The sequence below is a fragment of the Neoarius graeffei genome, chromosome 8 (genome assembly GCF_027579695.1).
Source record: "Neoarius graeffei isolate fNeoGra1 chromosome 8, fNeoGra1.pri, whole genome shotgun sequence".
In the NCBI taxonomy this organism is placed as follows: Eukaryota; Metazoa; Chordata; class Actinopteri; order Siluriformes; family Ariidae; genus Neoarius; species Neoarius graeffei.
In genome coordinates this window covers 23,025,606-23,044,313 of record NC_083576.1, presented here as the reverse complement: position 1 = coordinate 23,044,313, position 18,708 = coordinate 23,025,606, and the positions used below count along the sequence as shown (strand labels likewise).

Sequence of the window (18,708 nt, the reverse complement as noted above, 5' to 3'; positions counted from 1 at the left end):
TCTGAGTGGGTGCCCAGTCTGGATTGTTTCTACCGTATAATTTTGCTGGCACTCCTGGGAGTGAAATAGTAATACACGTGTTAAAATTATAACGACAAGAAAACGCTCATTTTATAGCAAAATTCTAGCAACACGAAATAAAATTCTTCCATGATATTATTGAGAGAGCTTTTGAATCTCACCTGAGATAAAATGATTACTGCGAGCATGAGCTGTTTTGGTTTTAGCCTCGGTTAGATCAGCCCTGCCGATGTTGTTCAGCCGTGCTCGTCTCCTCTCCGTACGAAGCCTCAGCGTTTCCTCACTCTCTTTCCGAATCACGGACGGAATTCTAAAAATCAGAACGTGCCACAGTCACGAGCACTGTTGTGAGCACAACCGTATACAGAACAAAGATATGGCATAGCTAAAAGCAGTGGAAAAAGAGTGTTGTGCATGCATGACTGTTTTGTATGGAATGTCGCTTGACCCCACATTTGTATATGGGTCTGTCTCAGAAACTGGGTACTGTGGGGGTACCCCACTAAATATACTCAGTCAATGAACTATAGAGGGATTTCACTGACGTCACCCGAAACCGGAAGTAAACAGACCCTGCGCCATTTTGGAAGACCAACAAACTCGTGATTGGGGGAAATGATGGCAGCAATATGTGAACCCACGAGAATAAAGTGGAGTGGCAAACGACTTAAACAAATCTGAGCTGTTTTATTTATGATTTATTGGCCCAACAGTAGACTTGAAAGAAACCTGTGTGAGACTTGGCAAAAAACTGTGGATATAATGGATAAGTCTGTGCATGATCTGCGGACACTTTGAGGTAAGCAAACACAAGAAATTCAGATTTAAAACATGCTAAATTGGCCCCAAGTTGATAACTGTATGAGGAGCAAGCCTCCCAGACTTCTACAATTTAATAATAATAATAATTTAGGATGGTTTGGGGCTTGCTCTCCCTCCTATTATATAAATAAAGCATAGTTGTTGTGTAGGCATATATCATAAATACATATGTATAATGGATAAATTAACTTAAATTATGGATACCTTAATAGTAACAAAAAGTATTAATTTTTCAACTGAAAAGATATTAAAAGATAAATATCAACAAGATTACCTTGGCCATAACTATGTGTAGGTTATTCTTAATAACAGCTGTAATATCACAAACCAAGCCTCTAACAACATAATTGTAAGCCTGTAGCCCTTTGTAGGCCTTCAAGTCATCAGCAGTGTAGGCACTGGGTGTAAACAACAAATAGTTTACAATGTCTGGGTAGCAAACAGATGGCAGAATTGGTGTCCGGTCCTCCTTATGTTTCCATTCTCCCTTGCCTCGAGTCTTATCATATGGGTCAAACCCATCAATCACAGCCAGTTTCTCCACATACCGTGCCCTTTCTGCAGCTGGTAATGTACTCACAACCAGAATTATCAGCCATCGTGTCACTTTACTCTCGCTCGTACTTTGTTTTATATTGAGTGCATGTACTTGGTCTTCCAATATGGCACCTAACAAAATCTCGCGGCGCGGTCATGTCATGCGGTAGCCCTCTATACGGTTTTGAATGGTGATGTTGGTTTTAATTTGAAATAAAATGATGAAAGAAATAATACCGATAAAATTAAATCTTTGATGTGAATATTCAGAATTTGGCAAAAATTCTGCAAATTTGTGGAAAAATGGCGGCTTGATCTGGGACATGATAAATGGTTGACTCCATCGCATTCCCTTAAAAAGGTTGTAGTCCACTGAAAAGTCTACAGTTATCACTAATTGTATTTTAAGTTGTAACTTTATGCACCTAAGGATTGGTGCGCTCACAGAATAATCATAACCGTAATAAAACATCATGCAAAATATTTGATCACCGTCGTAACTCCATTTTCCGCAGACCCAAACCCAATACGATCGTGTGTTTTGATCTAAACGGAAAGCTTCAGGGTCAAGGTCACTACCTCACCAAAAGTAGTAACTTAAAATCACTATGCCATATAAAACTTGTTATAAATCTGCGATTTTGTTTTTTAAAACGAAAGCTGAAAGTTAGGTATAGAATATGTTTCTTACAGAATATGTTACGATGGTACCTGGTCTTGTATGAATTTCTGAGCTATAAAATGAGTTGTGGTCTATTTTTTACCGTAGCGTTATTTGTGTGCGGGGAAGGACACACATTAACAATTTGCATGTGTAGAATGGAATTTTCCACTACAACAGTTAGAAGTTGATCGTGCTTCCATTTGCGGTCTTTCTGTTACGCGGGTGATCTGTTCGGGCGTTATCACTGAAAAGGTGAGTTTTGACGGTTTTATTGTTTTAGCCTTGCAGTATAAGGCAATAGAATGTTTCTTTTTCGTCTTACTTTCATATTTCGTAGTGTTTGCATGTTTTTGGCCAATATTTTGCAACCATGGTCAATTTAGGTCGAACTTTTGATAGAATCTACAGTAGGGATCGACCGATATGTTTTTTTTCAGGGCCGATACTGATACCGATTATTATGGAATTGGGATGCCGATAACCGATAAATATAAACATTATAATTCACATGAAATTAAACATAGCACACACTGACACAGACCTTCATGTCCATGAAATGCATGTTTAATTGTAAAATTGAACATGAAATTTTGTGCAGGGAGATGCCAGCAGCATTTGTACAATAAAGTCAAACATTAGTTAGAATAAAATGAGAAATAAAATAATAATAAAATAAATATTCACCAATAAAAAAAATAAATCACTCCCTACTATATTACAGCTCACCATTTTCAGTGGAAAATAAATGAAAATACACTCTGGATTCTTTTACACTAAGAACTAAGTGAGACTTACCAACTTCAAGTAGTTTTTAAATAACAAATCAAGTGTAGGGAGCTGCCTGCAGCATTTTTTAAAAAGTAAAATCAAACATAAAGTAGGCTATCACTCCCTATTATGTAACAACTTAACAAGTAACCATCTACATTCTAATGCTTTTAATGCCCAAGCCTAATATTCCCAATTTAGGAGGATTATACTGTAGTGAAGGAAGCACAGTTGCTCTGCATGTTGTCCACTGAGGCGGTTTCCTTTTTTTCTATAAATTGCCGCGGCTCTGCTCCTTTAAGAGTATATCGCTTTCCGAATCAGAAGCGCTAGCGAGGAGAATCACTTGCGCAGGAATTATAAATACTAGTGGAGTACATTACAGCGCAATGTGAAGTAGCATAAGAACATTTAAGTCAAGAGTTTAATTGATGTATTTCGTTCATTAGCGTTTATCCAAGCAAGTGTGCATCCACGACACAATTCATTACTGAGCCCACAACAAGCGTCCTGACAAACTCCCTACAGTATTACATAGCCTGCTAGCACCATATCACACCTGGCTTGTTTAAATGTTCAAATAGCGCTTTATAAAGTTACCTAACATATACAAGTGCAATACGCTTTTTGAGCACGAGTCACGTCATGAAGTTTACTCATCACCATAACAAATAGCCAGTAGGCTTGCGCTAGCCTACACAACACAAACACTACATTTTATTTCGTCTTCCCTTGACCACCTCTCTGTATGTCATTCTACTGTTCGAGTAGAACTACTGACACATTCACAACGTTTCCAGACGGGGATTTAAAAATGACTGCAGCCTACGTTATGCTGGGGACTGCTTACTATGGACAACATTACATGTAGTTTCAGCGAGACTAGTTGGTTGTAGGCTAATTCAAGTGCTTCCTTCCGTAAGCTAAGTTTGCCTGGCTACACAGATGCAAATGGACAATTTTAACGAGTAATAGATGAAGAATGTAAACATATAATGACGTTGTGCTTTTGCAACGTGTGTTTATGACTTATTGCGGCAAAAGCAGCGTGTCCTTACCTTGAAGTGGGATCTGCTTCTGTCCGAGTGCCTGTACGGGCGCCTTGAAACAGTTCACAGTGGTTAGCTACGCGTGTTGATTGGCTGTATCCCTTGTGCCGCTTTTGCCCGAATGTCCGTCTGGCCGCCTTGAAACAGTTCACAACAAATCAGATGTTGTGGTGGGCGGGACCGTGTTCTTGAACTCAGAGAGGCGAGTGCAGGAAAGGACGTGCAGTGACAGTCGCGTTAGGAACGAAATGGCTGCAAAAAAGGCATGTTATCGGCATATCGGTGGAAATTACGGCCGATACCGATAACCCTAAAAATGCAGAATATCGGCCCGATATATCGGCCAGGACGATTATCAGTCGACCCCTAATCTACAGCCAGTCATTTTGCCCCGCCCCCGCCTCACGCTCCGTCTGGTGCGGTAGTGATGTCCCGTTGCTCGCGCGCCGCAGCAGAGACCCGCGCGACCTTCAGCCGGTACAGTCGCTGTTCTTTTACCAGCGCCGTTATTCTCATCTTTCCGGTGTGTTCTTGATTTTTCTATCGTGTCTCATTTCGCCATATCAAATACCCAAAATGTATCATATTATTCATATTTAAGTGAATAATCAATTCAGTCATCATAACTTGGCATTTTTAACCCAAGCAATCATCTCATCTCATCTCATCTCTAGCCGCTTTATCCTTCTGCAGGGTCGCAGGCAAGCTGGAGCCTATCCCAGCTGACTACGGGCGAAAGGCGGGGTACACCCTGGACAAGTCGCCAGGTCATCACAGGGCTGACACATAGACACAGACAACCATTCACACTCACATTCACACCTACGGTCAGTTTAGAGTCACCAGTTAACCTAACCTGCATGTCTCTGGACTGTGGGGGAAACCGGAGCACCCGGAGGAAACCCACGCGGACACGGGGAGAACATGCAAACTCCACACAGAAAGGCCCTCGCCGGCCCCGGGGCTTGAACCCAGGACCTTCTTGCTGTGAGGCGACAGTGCTAACCACTACACCACCGTGCCGCCCCCCAAGCAATCAAAAAGAGGAAATTTATTCAATATTTTCACTCATCTGTGAAGGAGGTGCTTTAATTCTTCATGATGGAGTTATTTTATATGGAAATCAATTTTACAAAAGCATTTGAATTGCAATCAAAAAAAATTTCCACAGTGGAGGCCAGATAAAGCAAGATACTATCTTTATTCTTATTAAACATGACAAAAGAAACATTGAGTGTTGGGTAAATGCAAAAAAAAGTAAAATTAGAAAATGTATTTTTTGACCATAATGTCCCAAACGAGAGACCAGTTTCTGAGACGGACCCATATCCGCCAACATGTGGGTTTCTATTTTGCTTTGACGTCACTTGCAAGTCAAGGATGATTCCGTTATTAGACCAGCTGACATCTTGATATTGAATAGAAATTTAGTTGTAATAACCTAATAGGATTTACTTTGTTCACACTTTCTTGCCATAAAGTTGGAAGTTGTTTTCCTCTGCACTGTAAGATTAACAAAACTTTCTGGAGTTTGTAACTTAGAAACTGGAAAAGAATGAACCGTGAACTATGTTCCAATTTAGCAGAAACTTGTTATTGAGGGACCTCTGTTTAAATATTTCTCCATGAGCTTTGACAGCAAATCTGACTTCTTTTCTTTCATTAGTCTGTGGAGGAGCGCTGTGTTTACACAGTCAGCCTTGATAACAGCAACCTTACAGAGGTCAAAAGAGAGGCGTGGATCTCCTCCAACCTCTACGGCTTTTCCAGAGCTGTTCAGGTCAGTGGGTTAAATGGTTCTCATGACAAACCAGACAAAAAGTCCTGGAGGTTTAAATAACACACAGCCAGCAGTGACTCAAATTTGGTGATGAATTACACCCAAGGCACGAAGCTTCCAGCAGCCACTGAAAATAGCACGACCAGCCCGAGTTGGTGAGCAGTTGTGACCTGTTGACAGCTGAACAGCTGCTTAGTCTGTGTTTTAATTATTGCACTTAATCTCCAGCGTTACATGGCAACAGTGAACGTGTTTACTTTTCTAAAACCCGCCGGCATGCCATTTTTGTAAGAGATCGTTGACAGTCAAGCATATTTTACTTTGCTGTCTTGGTCAAAACACTACAAGGGAATGTTTTCACTCTCAAAATGCTTTGGATGATGTTTTTAAGAAGGTGGCACCACAGTGTGTTAATTTCTGTCGTGTTTTTAAAGCAGCTGATTTATTTATATATATAAAGTAATTATAATTGTTATTCCACGAAATCGAGTCGTACATGAGCTGATAGCTGATGAGGCATGTAGCGTCGCGTTGGCTGTAAGCCGTGTACGACGAGATTGAGTGGAATACTCGTTTTATTCTATCCACATTCACTGGATTTTGAGAAACGGCACATTTTTATTTTTTGCAAATTCAGTAAATCAAAACTTTATAGAAAACGTCTGACAAAATAATTTCCGCTTAGAATATAAAACCGGCAAAATGACGACTCGCAATTTGTGAAAGGTGCTGCTATAATTCTTGAAAAATAGAAAGATGCATTTTTACCATGAAATACTCACTCATTATCTCTAGCCGCTTTATCCTGTTCTACAGGGTCGCAAGCAAGCTGGAGCCTATCCCAGCTGACTACGGGCGAAAGGTGGGGTACACCCTGGACAAGTCGCCAGGTCATCACAGGGCTGACACATATGCCCCTTTTCCACCAAAGCAGTTCCAGGGCTGGTTCGGGGCCAGTGCTTAGTTTGGAACCGGGTTTTCTGTTTCCACTGACAAAGAACTGGCTCTGGGGCCAGAAAAACCGGTTCCAGGCTAGCACCAACTCTCTGCTGGGCCAGAGGAAAGAACCGCTTACGTCAGTGGGGGGGCGGAGTTGTTAAGACCAACAACAATAACAAGACCGCGAAAGATCGCCATTTTTAAGCGACGAGAAGCAGCAGCTGTACAAACGCGAAGTCATTTTTTATTATTATTTTTATTATTACTGTTGTTTTTGCTTTGATATTCGCGCCAAGGTTTATGTAAACGTAGCGCGGTAACTGACGTATACAGCAACGTAATGACGTGGCTCCGCTTAGCACCACGAGCTATGGAAAAGCAAACTGGTTATCAGCTGGCTCACAAATTGAACGAGTTGTGAACCAGCACTGGCTCCGAACCAGCCCTGGAACTGATTTGGTGGAAAAGGGGTAATAGACACAGGCAACCATTCACACTCCCATTCACACCTACGGTCAATTTAGAGTCACCAGTTAACCTAACCTGCATGTCTTTGGACTGTGGGGGAAACCGGAGCACCCAGAGGAAACCCACGCGGACACGGGGAGAACATGCAAACTCCACACAGAAAGGCCCTCGCCGGCCACGGGACTCGAACCCGGACCTTCTTGCTGTGAGGCAACAGCGCTAACCACTACACCACCGTGCCACCCCCCATGAAATACTTTTGTTTCATGTTTTGTTGCGCCTTTTTGGGTGGTCGTCATCGTCTTTAGGGTTTTTTGGCAGTTGGCAAACCAACTTAAAGGTGCATTACCGCCATCAGTTGGGCTGGAGTGTGGAACAGGAGATAATTGGGGGGGGGATTCTATATTATTTTAGCTATTTCCATTTCTTTTAAATGCTTGATAATTTTTTTGGGGGGAGGTGTTGTTTTCGAGTAGTTTTTATTTCGTTCTCTGTTGGTTCAGCAACACTGCCATTTTGTTTTTCTCTACTCACAGTATATGAGCTTATAGCCTAGTAGTAGAGTAGCCAATCAGAGTGCACGATTGCTCATATCCAGTGAATATGGGTGAAATAATGCCTTTTTGAAATGTTCTTTCCATAATGTAGCCTCAAGTGCTGACATGGCATTAAAAAAATCACTCCCTCACTAGCTCCTTTTCTAAAAAAAAAAAACCCTTTTCTTCCCTCTTAATTTACTTTTAGGAATTTGGCCTTGCCCGATTTAAGAGCAGTGTGGTCAAGACCATGAAGGGATTTGAATACGTCTTGGCCAAAATGCAAGGTAAGAAGGCGTTGTCATCGTGTGGCTTAATTATTTGGGTTGTAATTCCACCTCTGACTAAGCTGCACTTACCTGCTATGCAGGTGAAACTCCCACAAGGACGCTGGCAGAGACGGCAACGGAGAAGGCTCGAGAGACGGCACTCGCTGCTAAAGAGAAGGCTAAAGGCCTGGCCTCTCAAGCACAGAAAAAACAATATGTATGATGTAGAGACTTTGATGGGGGCACCATGTTTCTAAGCCTGTGCCTGATTTCATTTCTTGTGCCCATTCTGTCACTTTAATATTAGACCACTGAAGTAAATTTGATTCGGTTGTGGAAACATCATCCTTTCATGGCCCACGTAGTCAGTATTTACATAAGAAATGGCTGTGTTCAGACAGGCAGCAGAAATCCCTTTTTTTTTTGGATATCCTATATGAACAGGAAACATGAAACCTGACCCAACCCAACAGTCTGAAACGAGTTCCTGGATGTAAATACTGTTTTTTAACTAACTAGTCTGGACAGACGAAATGTATTAGATGAGGCTTGCTTATGGAATATGGACACTCGGTGCTGCTGTCTGAACATAGCTGATGTGTTTCTGCAACTATTCATACAGTTGGTCCCAAAAATATTTGGACAGTGACACAAGTTGTTATTTTAGCTGTTTACGAAAACATATTCAGGATACAGTTATATAATCAATATGGGCTTAAAGTGCAGAGTCTCAGCTGCAATTTGAAAGTATTCACATCCAATTTGGAGCAAGGGTTTAGGAATTACAGCTCTTTAATACGTAGCCGCCTCTTTTTCAAGGGACCAAAAGTAATTGGACAATTGACTCAGAAGGCTGCAAAAAAAAAAAGGCTGCATGGGCTCTTCCCTCGTTAACCTGTCATCAATTAAGCAGTTAAAAGGTCTGGAGTTGATTCCAGCTGTGGGATTTGCATTTGGAAGCTGTTGCTATGAACACATATGTGGTCAAAGGAGCTCTCAGTGGAGGTGAAACAGACCATCCTGAGGCTGAAAAAAAAGAAGAAATCCATCAGAGAGAGAGCAGAAATGTTAGGAGTGGCCAAATCAAGAGTTTGGTACATTCTGAGGAAAAAAAGAGTGCACTGGTGAGCTTGGGAACTCAAAAAGGCTTGGACGTCCACGGAAGACAACAGTGGTGGATGATCGCAGAATCCTTTCCATGGTGAAGAAAAACCCCTTCACAACATCCACTCAAGTGAAGAACACTCTCCAGGAAGTAGGTGTATCAGTATCTATGAGTAAGTCTACCATAAAGAGAAGACTTCTTCATGAGAGTAAATACAAAGGATTCACCACAAGGTGCAAACCATTAATCAGCCTCAAAAATAGAAAGGCCAGAATTGACTTTGCCAAAAAAACACCTGAAGAAGCCAGCCCAGTTCTGGAACAGCATTCTTTGGACAGATGAGACTAAGACCCCGTCCACACGTAGCCGGGTATCTGCTAAATCGAAGATATTTTTCTACGTTTTGGCCTGTCATCCACATGAAAACACATCAAAAACGAATATTTAAAAAAACTCCGGGCAAAGTGAAGATTTTTGAAAACTCCGTGTATGCCTTTTCATGTAGACAGAGATAACCGGAGTTTTGCGTTTTAGAACGTCACAATCTGCGCCAAAAAAATGACAACAAATCTGCCCTGACGTCAAACGTGCGACCTTTGTTTACTGCAGAAGCCAGATTAAGCATGGACAAAGAGTAATGGATCGGAGTAGTGCCTTGAAAGCGTTAATTATTGTGCAGGTGCTATTCTGATGTGATTAGGGGGTAGGATTTGGGGAAATAATGCCATCTACAGGTTTGGAATGCTTATGAATGTGATTGAAAACGCAGATGTTCGGTTATGTGTGGAAGGGAGACGAGGTGGTATGGATAAAACATTTTTATAAACGGGGGGGGGGAATGTTCAGTTTTAAAAATACCCGGCTACGTGTGTATATGGCCTAAGATCAACCTGTACCAGAATGATGGGAAGAAGAAAGTTTGGAGAATTGGAACAGCTCATGATCCAAAGCACACCACATCTTCTGTAAAACATGGTGGAGGCAGTGTGATGGCATGGGCATGCATGGCTTCCAATGGCACTGGGTCACTTGTGTTTATTGATGTGACAAAAGACAGAAGCACTTTCCGCTCAGATTCAGCCAAATGCAACAAAGTTGATTGGATGGCGCTTCACAGTACAGATGGACAATGATCCAAAACGTACTACAAAAGCAACCCAGGAGTTTTTTAAAGCAATGAAGTGGAATATTCTGCAATGGCCGAGTCAATCACCAGATCTCAACCCAATCGAGCGTGCATTTCACTTGCTTAAGGCAGAAAGACCCACAAACAAGCAACAACTGAAGACAGCTGCAGTAAAGGCCTGGCAAAGCATCACGAAGGAGGAAACCCAGCGTTTGGTGATGTCCATGGGTTCCAGACTTCAGGGAGTCATTGCCTGCAAAGGATTCTCAACACAATATTGAAAAGTAACATTTTACTTAGGGTTATGTTTATTTGTCCAATTACTTTTGAGCACCTGAAATGAGGAGCGTTTGTATAAAAATAGCTACGGTTCCTACATGTTTAATCATATGTTTTTGTTCAACCCCTTGAATTAAACCGTAAAGTCTGCACTTCAAATCTGTTGTAGTTCAAATCCAATGTGGTGGCATGCAGAGCCCAAATCATGAAGATTGTATCACTGTCCAAATATTTCTGGGCTAACTGTATGTTCCCTTCAATATTTTACAGGGTCTTAACATTTTTTGTTAAATCCATTCTTTTATTGTGACTTTTTTTTTCCACCCCATTTGTTAATTATGAAGAGTATGATCTTGGAATCAGCTGTGCCCTTGGTGGTGTTTTAACAAACAAAACCTCTTTCTGTTCTGCTGTATGTGATTTCATTGCTTCAAATTGAAGTGATATGAACACTGATGGGGTCCATATGACAAAGCAGTCATTGCCTGTGTGTGCTGCACAACTTTAAAAAGACGGGAGAAGGAGGTTTGCAGCAGATGGCAACGTCTGTGTACATGCTTGAATCTTAGTGTTTAAAATTTTATTTACTGGAAAACAAATCTTGAAATCTCAGTGAAACTGTTAATGTTGAATCTACAACGCTTTTAATTCAGCAGCATTTGCTTACTGTCAAGTTTTCTATCAAATGATGATTGAATTAAATATCTGATATGTATGAACTGTTGTGTTCTCTGATGCATTAGCTATCTAGTCACTTCCTTCTCTGGGCGGAGTCTTACCAAGTGACAATTTAAGGTCGAGGGTTTTTTTTGGACTGGTACTAGACTAGAGCATTCCTTTAAGCAAGGGTATTATTTAGGAAATAAACTTGAGGCACCATCATTGTTTTACCTTATACAGAGTTGGGGGTTTTCTATACACTCTGAGCAGAATGTCTTTATTATTCTATCCATATTCACTAGATATGAGCAATCGTACACTCTGATTGGCTACTCTACTACTAGACCATCAGCTCATATACTGTAAGTAGAGAAAAACAAAATGGCGGCGCGTGTTGCTGAACCAACCAAGGGTGAAATAAAAAAAACATGACTTAACACCCCCCCCCCCCCCCCCCCCCCAAAAAAAGGATTTAATGGTAAGATTTTTTTTTTTCTAGAATTGGTAGCAATTTGTGAAAAATGCTGTCATTTTGCTGGTTTATTTATATTCTAAGCAGAAATGATTGTGTCAGACATTTTATATAAAGCTATTTATCAAATTTGGAAAAAAATAAAAATGCTGCATCTCAAAATTCAGTGAATAAGGCCCACTTTACACGGGGACGGTCTGAAACAAAAACGCAAAGTCCGTTTTCGTTCTCACTTTTTTTCCGCATCTACACGACCGTTTTCAAGAGATCTTGCAGTCACGTGACCAGAAAGTTAACAGCCGCCATCTTGTCGGTAAAAAACACCGCTGAATACTGCTGCACTCGTGTACAGAATGGATCAATTTCAACCGACGGACTACACGGCTCATTTTTCTAATGAACAGATAACTAGATATATGTCTAAAATAAACGATCTACAGATTAGTGACCCTTATGGCTTACCGGACGTAGTTTTCACGACCAAGTCAGTGGATGTTGAACTGCCAGCGGAATACCCAGACGTGTATAATTACCTCATTAACTTTCCCTCGCTGTTCAGTGGTGAAGCACTGCGTGCTTATAAATCTCTGCACAGTTATCTTTACAGAAATTCAGGATTTGTCAGCGACTCAGATGTGGCATCTTGTAAACAAGAAAATAATCCTCATTGGATGGGTAAGTCACTTAAGTATTGAGTATAGCACTGACCAGCCGGTTATAGAATAAGGTAATTCCAGCTGTAATTCCAAATCGTCCGTCTTGTTTACCATGGATCTGGCGTTGGAGAGGTAGCGGCTTAGCAGTGGAGATTTGAGTGGCTGTTTTCTGAGCTTAGTCAACAGGCCGGCTCTGCCTGCAGCCTCGCTTTTGCTTCCACTCCCGGCGCCGCCTCCTTCACTTTGCTTCCGATAACAATCCATGGAGACCCCGCTGGTCTCGCTATCTCATCCGGAATGTTGTGCATGCAATGGAAATCGCTACAAACCGTCATTTTCTGCTGGAAACCAATGTCCAGTAAGTCCATACGGTTGTAGTGGATATTGAAGTCCGGTACAGATGAACAACACGCAAAAATACACACAAAAAAAACGTGCACAGGTAGGGAGAGCTTGTAGCCGCAGCCGTTGTAGTAGAATTGTATATAGTAGGGTTTTCCAGAAGGTAGAAGTAGAAGGCGGAAATATGGCGTTTGACCAAGATGGCGTCTGTCACAATCTGGATCGGCTGTGACGTCACATGCAAGTGCTCCATACGGTGACGCATAAATGTGTGGAATTCAATTGGATGTGCATGCCAGGCGGCTAGGTGGTGCTGTGAAAGACCTCTGCTATGTCTGCATGCATGCGCAACGTCTTCCATCTTGTCTGATCTGCACATCTGCGCCGTGAAAACTTTGACTACTCTGGCTATGGTAAGTAAGTAAAAAAAGTAAGAGCATACTATACCCGCCTCTGTTCATTAACGGTATATGTACAGATTCGGTATAGATGTTTGAAGGACTCCTGGACGTTTATTAAAGCTGCCAGAGCAGCTTGAAGGTCCGTTGGATCGATGTAATCAGACATGCTCTTACTTTACTTACTTTCTTACTTCCCGGGCTGGCATGTACAGTATATGACACATGTATGACGTAAACGCGTACCCGACGTGAGCAGATCCGAGCAGAGTTTCGCGTATTGGGTAGTTTAGACGGATATGCAACAGGGGCTGTTTTTAACTTATCCACTCCGGAAGGCGTTTTCAATTTTTTCCGTTTTTCAGCCTCGGAAACGCCGTCCCCGTGTAGACGAAAGGCACTTCCGATAAAATATTTAGTCGTTTTTACCCGACAGCGTCCTTGTGTAAACGGGCCCTAAGTAAAGTTATTCTACTCAAGCTTATCGTACATGGCTTATAGCCAACTTGGTTCAGCTCATGTACGATGAGATTTCATGGAATAACTTAAATATAGGCTACTCCATGTTAAGTTAGCTTTAAAAATTGTGACACTTCTAAACACAATGTGAATTTGGACTAGAAGTCAAGTTAAATACATAAAATATTTATTTGTACAAAAGGTTTACACTGTAAGAAAATGCTACATACGAATACACACAGGGCAGATAAATACAAAAGTGATGGCGTTCCAAAGGCATACAAAAAAAAAAAAAATTTCATAAGGCTTTTGGTGTTCACAAAGACATACAGTGTACTATTTAGCTGTGTATATTTACACTGAATAACTGAACATTAATTGCATAAATGCCTGGTTCAGCAGCATTGCTGATATTTCAACATGTCTTGTTGCACATTTATATATTTTTTTTTAAAAAAAGGGGTCCTAAGTAGAAAGAGACACCTTCCAGGTGAAGCCTAGCAACTACATTTTAAAAAGGGGGAAATCCTTACTATTAATCTACATTTTCATCTAAAATACACCGTGTTTCTGGAATCATTTTAGGTAAAAATCGATCCCGAATGGCACCTAGAATTAGCTTACCTAAGTACTACTAGTGCAGGAAACAAGTAGCTTGTCCATTCCTTAAACACGTACAAATCAGTAAGAAATACTTGACTTAAACATGTCAGTGCTAAATGATGCAAATTGCCCATAAGGCAAATCAGATCATGCCTGCTGATCAATACTAAATTTAATTTGTAACGATGCCATTATTGGATGAAGTCATCTGTTAATAACTGTATATCCAGCCATCTGTGAAATTATCCATGTTAAGTGCTAGATCATTAGAGTTTGAATTTAACTGGGCAAACATGAAACTAGTAAAAAGACAGTTTTATCACTTGCTGCACAGAATACATATCCATGAGTGCTGTTGATTTTTCAAAAGGGGGGGGGGGGGGGGAAGTAATCCAAGAACAAATGCCCCAAGTATGACTGGTGAAATTAAGTGCTGATGAAACTGCTTTGTGCAACATATCAAAATTAGAGAGTGACATTTGTTAAATAAATGAAAGGTCTAAGTGCAAGCAAGTATATACTGCAGGATGACCCTGACACAGAGCCAATTAGCTTAAAAGAAGAATGACAAGGACATTAAGAACAAAATAAATGACCAAATTGTCATACCTCCATTAAATCATTGTGTATCTAGAGCACCACATTGTAGAAACATCATACTATATTACCAAAAATCTAGTCATGCTTGCAAACAGCCTGAGTCTGATGGTTATAAAATGGCAGCAGTGTCTTTCTGTGGCAAGCAGTCATATTTTTGGTTTGAGGCCTTTTTTTTTTTTTTTGTTATTTCTTCGACCTTGTGATACAGTTTTTGGAATGTTTCAGCAATTCATAATAGTTTTATGGTCGTCATAACCAGGCACGATCAGAAGTGGAGTAACTATGATCAGCGTCGGTGTGCGATATGCCCAGACCGTCAGAGCCCAAAGTCCACACCATACTCTCGACATCAATCTCCACGTCCTCTGCAATAAGAGAGCAGATAGAACTTTTTCACATGACATGTTTCTGGACCGTAACAACAATCCTAAACTCTTATGCCCTTTTATTATAGAAATATACAAGCTTTAGTCGTGATGCACAAATGCAGCAAGGTTTATACACAATTACCACTTTGTAGTCAACAGTTAAACAATATAGAAAAACTAGAAGGCCGCTTGGTAGAGTGCGCACCTCCATATACAAGCCACATATTAAAATATCCAGATGTTTACTAATCTGGGATGTGGATCCTGATCCGGATCAACATCGAAATCACTTGAACCTAGGATAATACTAAAGCTGTACACCAAATTTCATCAAAATCCATTCACTACTTTTTGAGTTACATTGGGAACAAATAAATTAAAAAAAAAAAATCTGGATCCACAAACGTATCCAGATTTGCATCAAAAGCTAATCAATGGTTCCTTGGCCCATGGCTCACCTTTCCTAGAAAATTATCAAAAGCCATTCACTGCTTTTTGAGTTACATTGTTAACAGACAAAAACAGAGGCGAAAACATAACCACCTCCAACAAAGTTGGCAGAGCTAATAAACACAGTGAGGTTAATGTTTTAACTTCATTTAAACAACTTCAAGGTTCAAAATCACTGCCATTACGTGCTTTAGCTATGCTCTTTTGTCATTTTTTGAGAAATACCAGTTAAGCAACAGAACCCAAGAGGAAGTTGGTTACTTCAAATATCCATTTCTATTTCATGCTCCATAAGCATGTTCCACCACAAGCAGCTTGTTGATGTACAACAATATTGTTATTGTAGAAGGGCAAAATATTTCATTTGCCAGGCCTGCAAGCTAGCAACACCCAGTAATGACTTGGTGTCCTGTCCAGGGTTTATTCCCACCTCAGGCCCAGTGTTCCTGGGATAGACTCCGGATCCACCACAGTCCTGGCCAGGATAAACTGATTACTGAAGATGAATGAATGTGAAGTCGCAGCTAGTCTATACATTCGATTTAGTGGCTACTCAGCATAACAGCTACCTAATAAACGGCTAGAAAACGCCTTCTGAGATTCTCATCTCATATCATCTCTAGCCGCTTTATCCTGTTCTACAGGGTCGCAGGCAAGCTGGAGCCTATCCCAGCTGACTACGGGCGAAAGGCGGGGTACACCCTGGACAAGTCGCCAGGTCATCACAGGGCTGACACATAGACACAGACAACCATTCACACTCACATTCACACCTACGGTCAATTTAGAGTCACCAGTTAACCTAACCTGCATGTCTTTGGACTGTGGGGGAAAACGGAGCACCCAGAGGAAACCCACGCGGACACGGTGAGAACATGCAAACTCCACACAGAAAGGCCCTCGCCAGCCACGGGGCTCGAACCCGGACCTTCTTGCTGTGAGGCGACAGCGCTAACCACTACACCACCGTGCCGCCCTAAACATACAGTCATTGTTCAAATTTATGTTGAAATAATATTTAATACTTTGACTTTTCCAGCCATGTACATTTTACACAGGTTCTTTCATTATGGGGAGAAAGTTCACTGTTATTCCCCCCCAAGCTAATTACTGGTGGCACGGTGGTGTAATGGTTAGCACTGTCGCCTCACAACAAGAAGGTTCTGGGTTCGAGCCGAATGGCCAACGGGGGCCTTTCTGTATGGAGTTTGCACGTTCTCCCTGTGTCTGCGTGGGTCTCCCCACACACAGAGTCCAAAGACACACAGTTGGGTTAACTGGCTACTCTAAACTGCTCATAGGTGTAAATGTTTGAGAGGAGAAAACCTCTATAAATGATCTGCTCGAAGGCAACAGGAAACCACTACTGTAATTCTTCAACTGAAAGATATTGCCTTTATCATTCATCTAATGGCAAGGATAATTAGCTCTATGAAAAGCAGCATTTATAGTCACTCATTTTTTACTTTAAAAGGACTGTTAAATCAGTTGTGGGCTATAGCGATCGTGTACACAAGAGATGCACCGATTGTGAAATTCCTGGCTGATACGGATACCAAATGTTTAAAATAACAAATTGGACAATAGCCGATTTTTTTTTTTTTCGTTTTCGCTGTTACTTAATCTCCTTTGGTGCCAGGGAAACAGAATTCATCATTATAAACAATAATAATCGAAGCGTGGCATGATTTTCAACTCATTGCCGTTATGTTTATGCTCAGACTCTTTCAGTCTGTCGACACCAAAACTTGAACTCGTTTAAAATGTATTTTAATAAAAAAAGGTTTACCGAAAGCAACACAGACTCCAATACCGCCTCTTGAAATGTCACTGGAACATGTCTTACAAACTATATATTACCATTACGTGGCATTTATATCGCTGATTTTTCTGCAAGACAGTGAAATGCTCTCACATGGCTGCCATTTTCTTTCACTTCTATTTAAAAAAAAAAAAAGTTACCGTTATGGGTAGTATTATAGTACCACCTATTGGATTTTCTCCGAATCTGCAGCTGGGCTACTGTTATCTGAGTCAGACCACAAATAACCAACATAACATCAAACCAGCACGCGCAAGCAAATAAATAAATAGAGGAAAACCATTGCCATTGGTGAAGGTCATCCTATTTGCCAATAGACCAATGGTAGTTAACAAGGCCGATACTGATGTATAGCTGATAAATCAGTGCATCTTTGGTTTGCTCATACCTGAGCCAGATGTTGAGAACTAAATCAAATCAACCATCAAAAGTTAGGCAACTGGTTTATATAATCATTACAAAAAATCATAATGGTCACAGGTTTGAAACTGTTGCTATGACTTAACAACTCCTGATCAAAAGAACGATACAGATTTAGTGAACAAATCTTGCTGTTATTAGACATAACAGCAGGGCTACAATGATTTTCACCAATCAGACTGCATGGTTGGAACCAATTCTCATACTACTTGACTTGATGTCCTCTGAAGCGAGTTTGTGAAGATGCAAACCGATCATAGACTTTGTTACAACTGGACAATTACCTCTGTCCGAGTCGGATCTGTCAGAGGACACGGCCGAGCCCAGGCTGTTGTTGCGCATCCTCTCCGCGCCGCCCTGCAGCTGCTGCAAACGCATACGCAGCTCCTGCTGCTCCCAGCGCAGTCGGTCCTTCAGCAGCTCGGCCCGCTCGTCCTGCTCCTGCAACTTCTGCAAGCAAACCACCAGCAGAATGAAACTCCATTCTAGGTGTGGTCAACTAACACTTCCACCACACACATCTTGCAGTCGATACTTCCTGTAGCATACAGGAAGCATGTATATACAGTTAGGTCCATATATATTTGGACACTGACACAAATTCTGTTGTTGTTTTTTTTACCCGTTTACTGAAACATATTCAAGTTATAGTTATGTAATGGACATGGACAAAGTCCAGACTTTCAGCTTTCATTTGAGGGTATCCACATTCAAATTGGATGAAGGGTTTAGGAGTTTCAGCTCCTTAACATGTGCCACACTGCTTTTAAAGGGACCAAAAGTAATTGGACAATTGACTCGAAGGCTGGGGCGGCACGGTGGTGTAGTGGTTAACGCTGTCGCCTCACAGCAAGAAGGTCCTGGGTTCGAGCCCTGGGGCCGGCGAGGGCCTTTCTGTGTGGAGTTTGCATGTTCTCCCCGTGTCCGCGTGGGTTTCCTCCGGGTGCTCCGGTTTCCCCCACAGTCCAAAGACATGCAGGTTAGGTTAACTGGTGACTCTAAATTGACCGTAGGTGTGAATGTGAGTGTGAATGGTTGTCTGTGTCTATGTGTCAGCCCTGTGATGACCTGGCGACTTGTCCAGGGTGTACCCCG

At 41.4% G+C, this 18,708-nt stretch overlaps 2 protein-coding genes across 2 annotated transcripts in view; one reads left to right on the top strand and one right to left on the bottom strand.

The window, feature by feature from the left end:
• The window catches only part of prelid1a (PRELI domain containing 1a), a 28,793-nt gene extending 17,711 nt beyond the window's left edge, over positions 1-11,082 (top strand). The window contains exons 4-6 of the mRNA XM_060927440.1: positions 5,528-5,641; positions 7,793-7,871; positions 7,955-11,082. Coding sequence (XP_060783423.1) covers positions 5,528-5,641; positions 7,793-7,871; positions 7,955-8,076 — 315 coding nt within the window. The 3' untranslated portion in view covers positions 8,077-11,082. The remainder of the gene's footprint in view (positions 1-5,527; positions 5,642-7,792; positions 7,872-7,954) is intronic.
• A 2,480-nt stretch (positions 11,083-13,562) lies between these two features.
• The window catches only part of mxd3 (MAX dimerization protein 3), a 29,196-nt gene continuing 24,050 nt past the window's right edge, over positions 13,563-18,708 (bottom strand). The window contains exons 5-6 of the mRNA XM_060927439.1: positions 17,898-18,063; positions 13,563-14,918 (exon numbers count right to left, since the gene is read on the bottom strand). Of these exons, the coding sequence (XP_060783422.1) occupies positions 14,803-14,918; positions 17,898-18,063 (282 nt within the window). The 3' untranslated portion in view covers positions 13,563-14,802. The remainder of the gene's footprint in view (positions 14,919-17,897; positions 18,064-18,708) is intronic.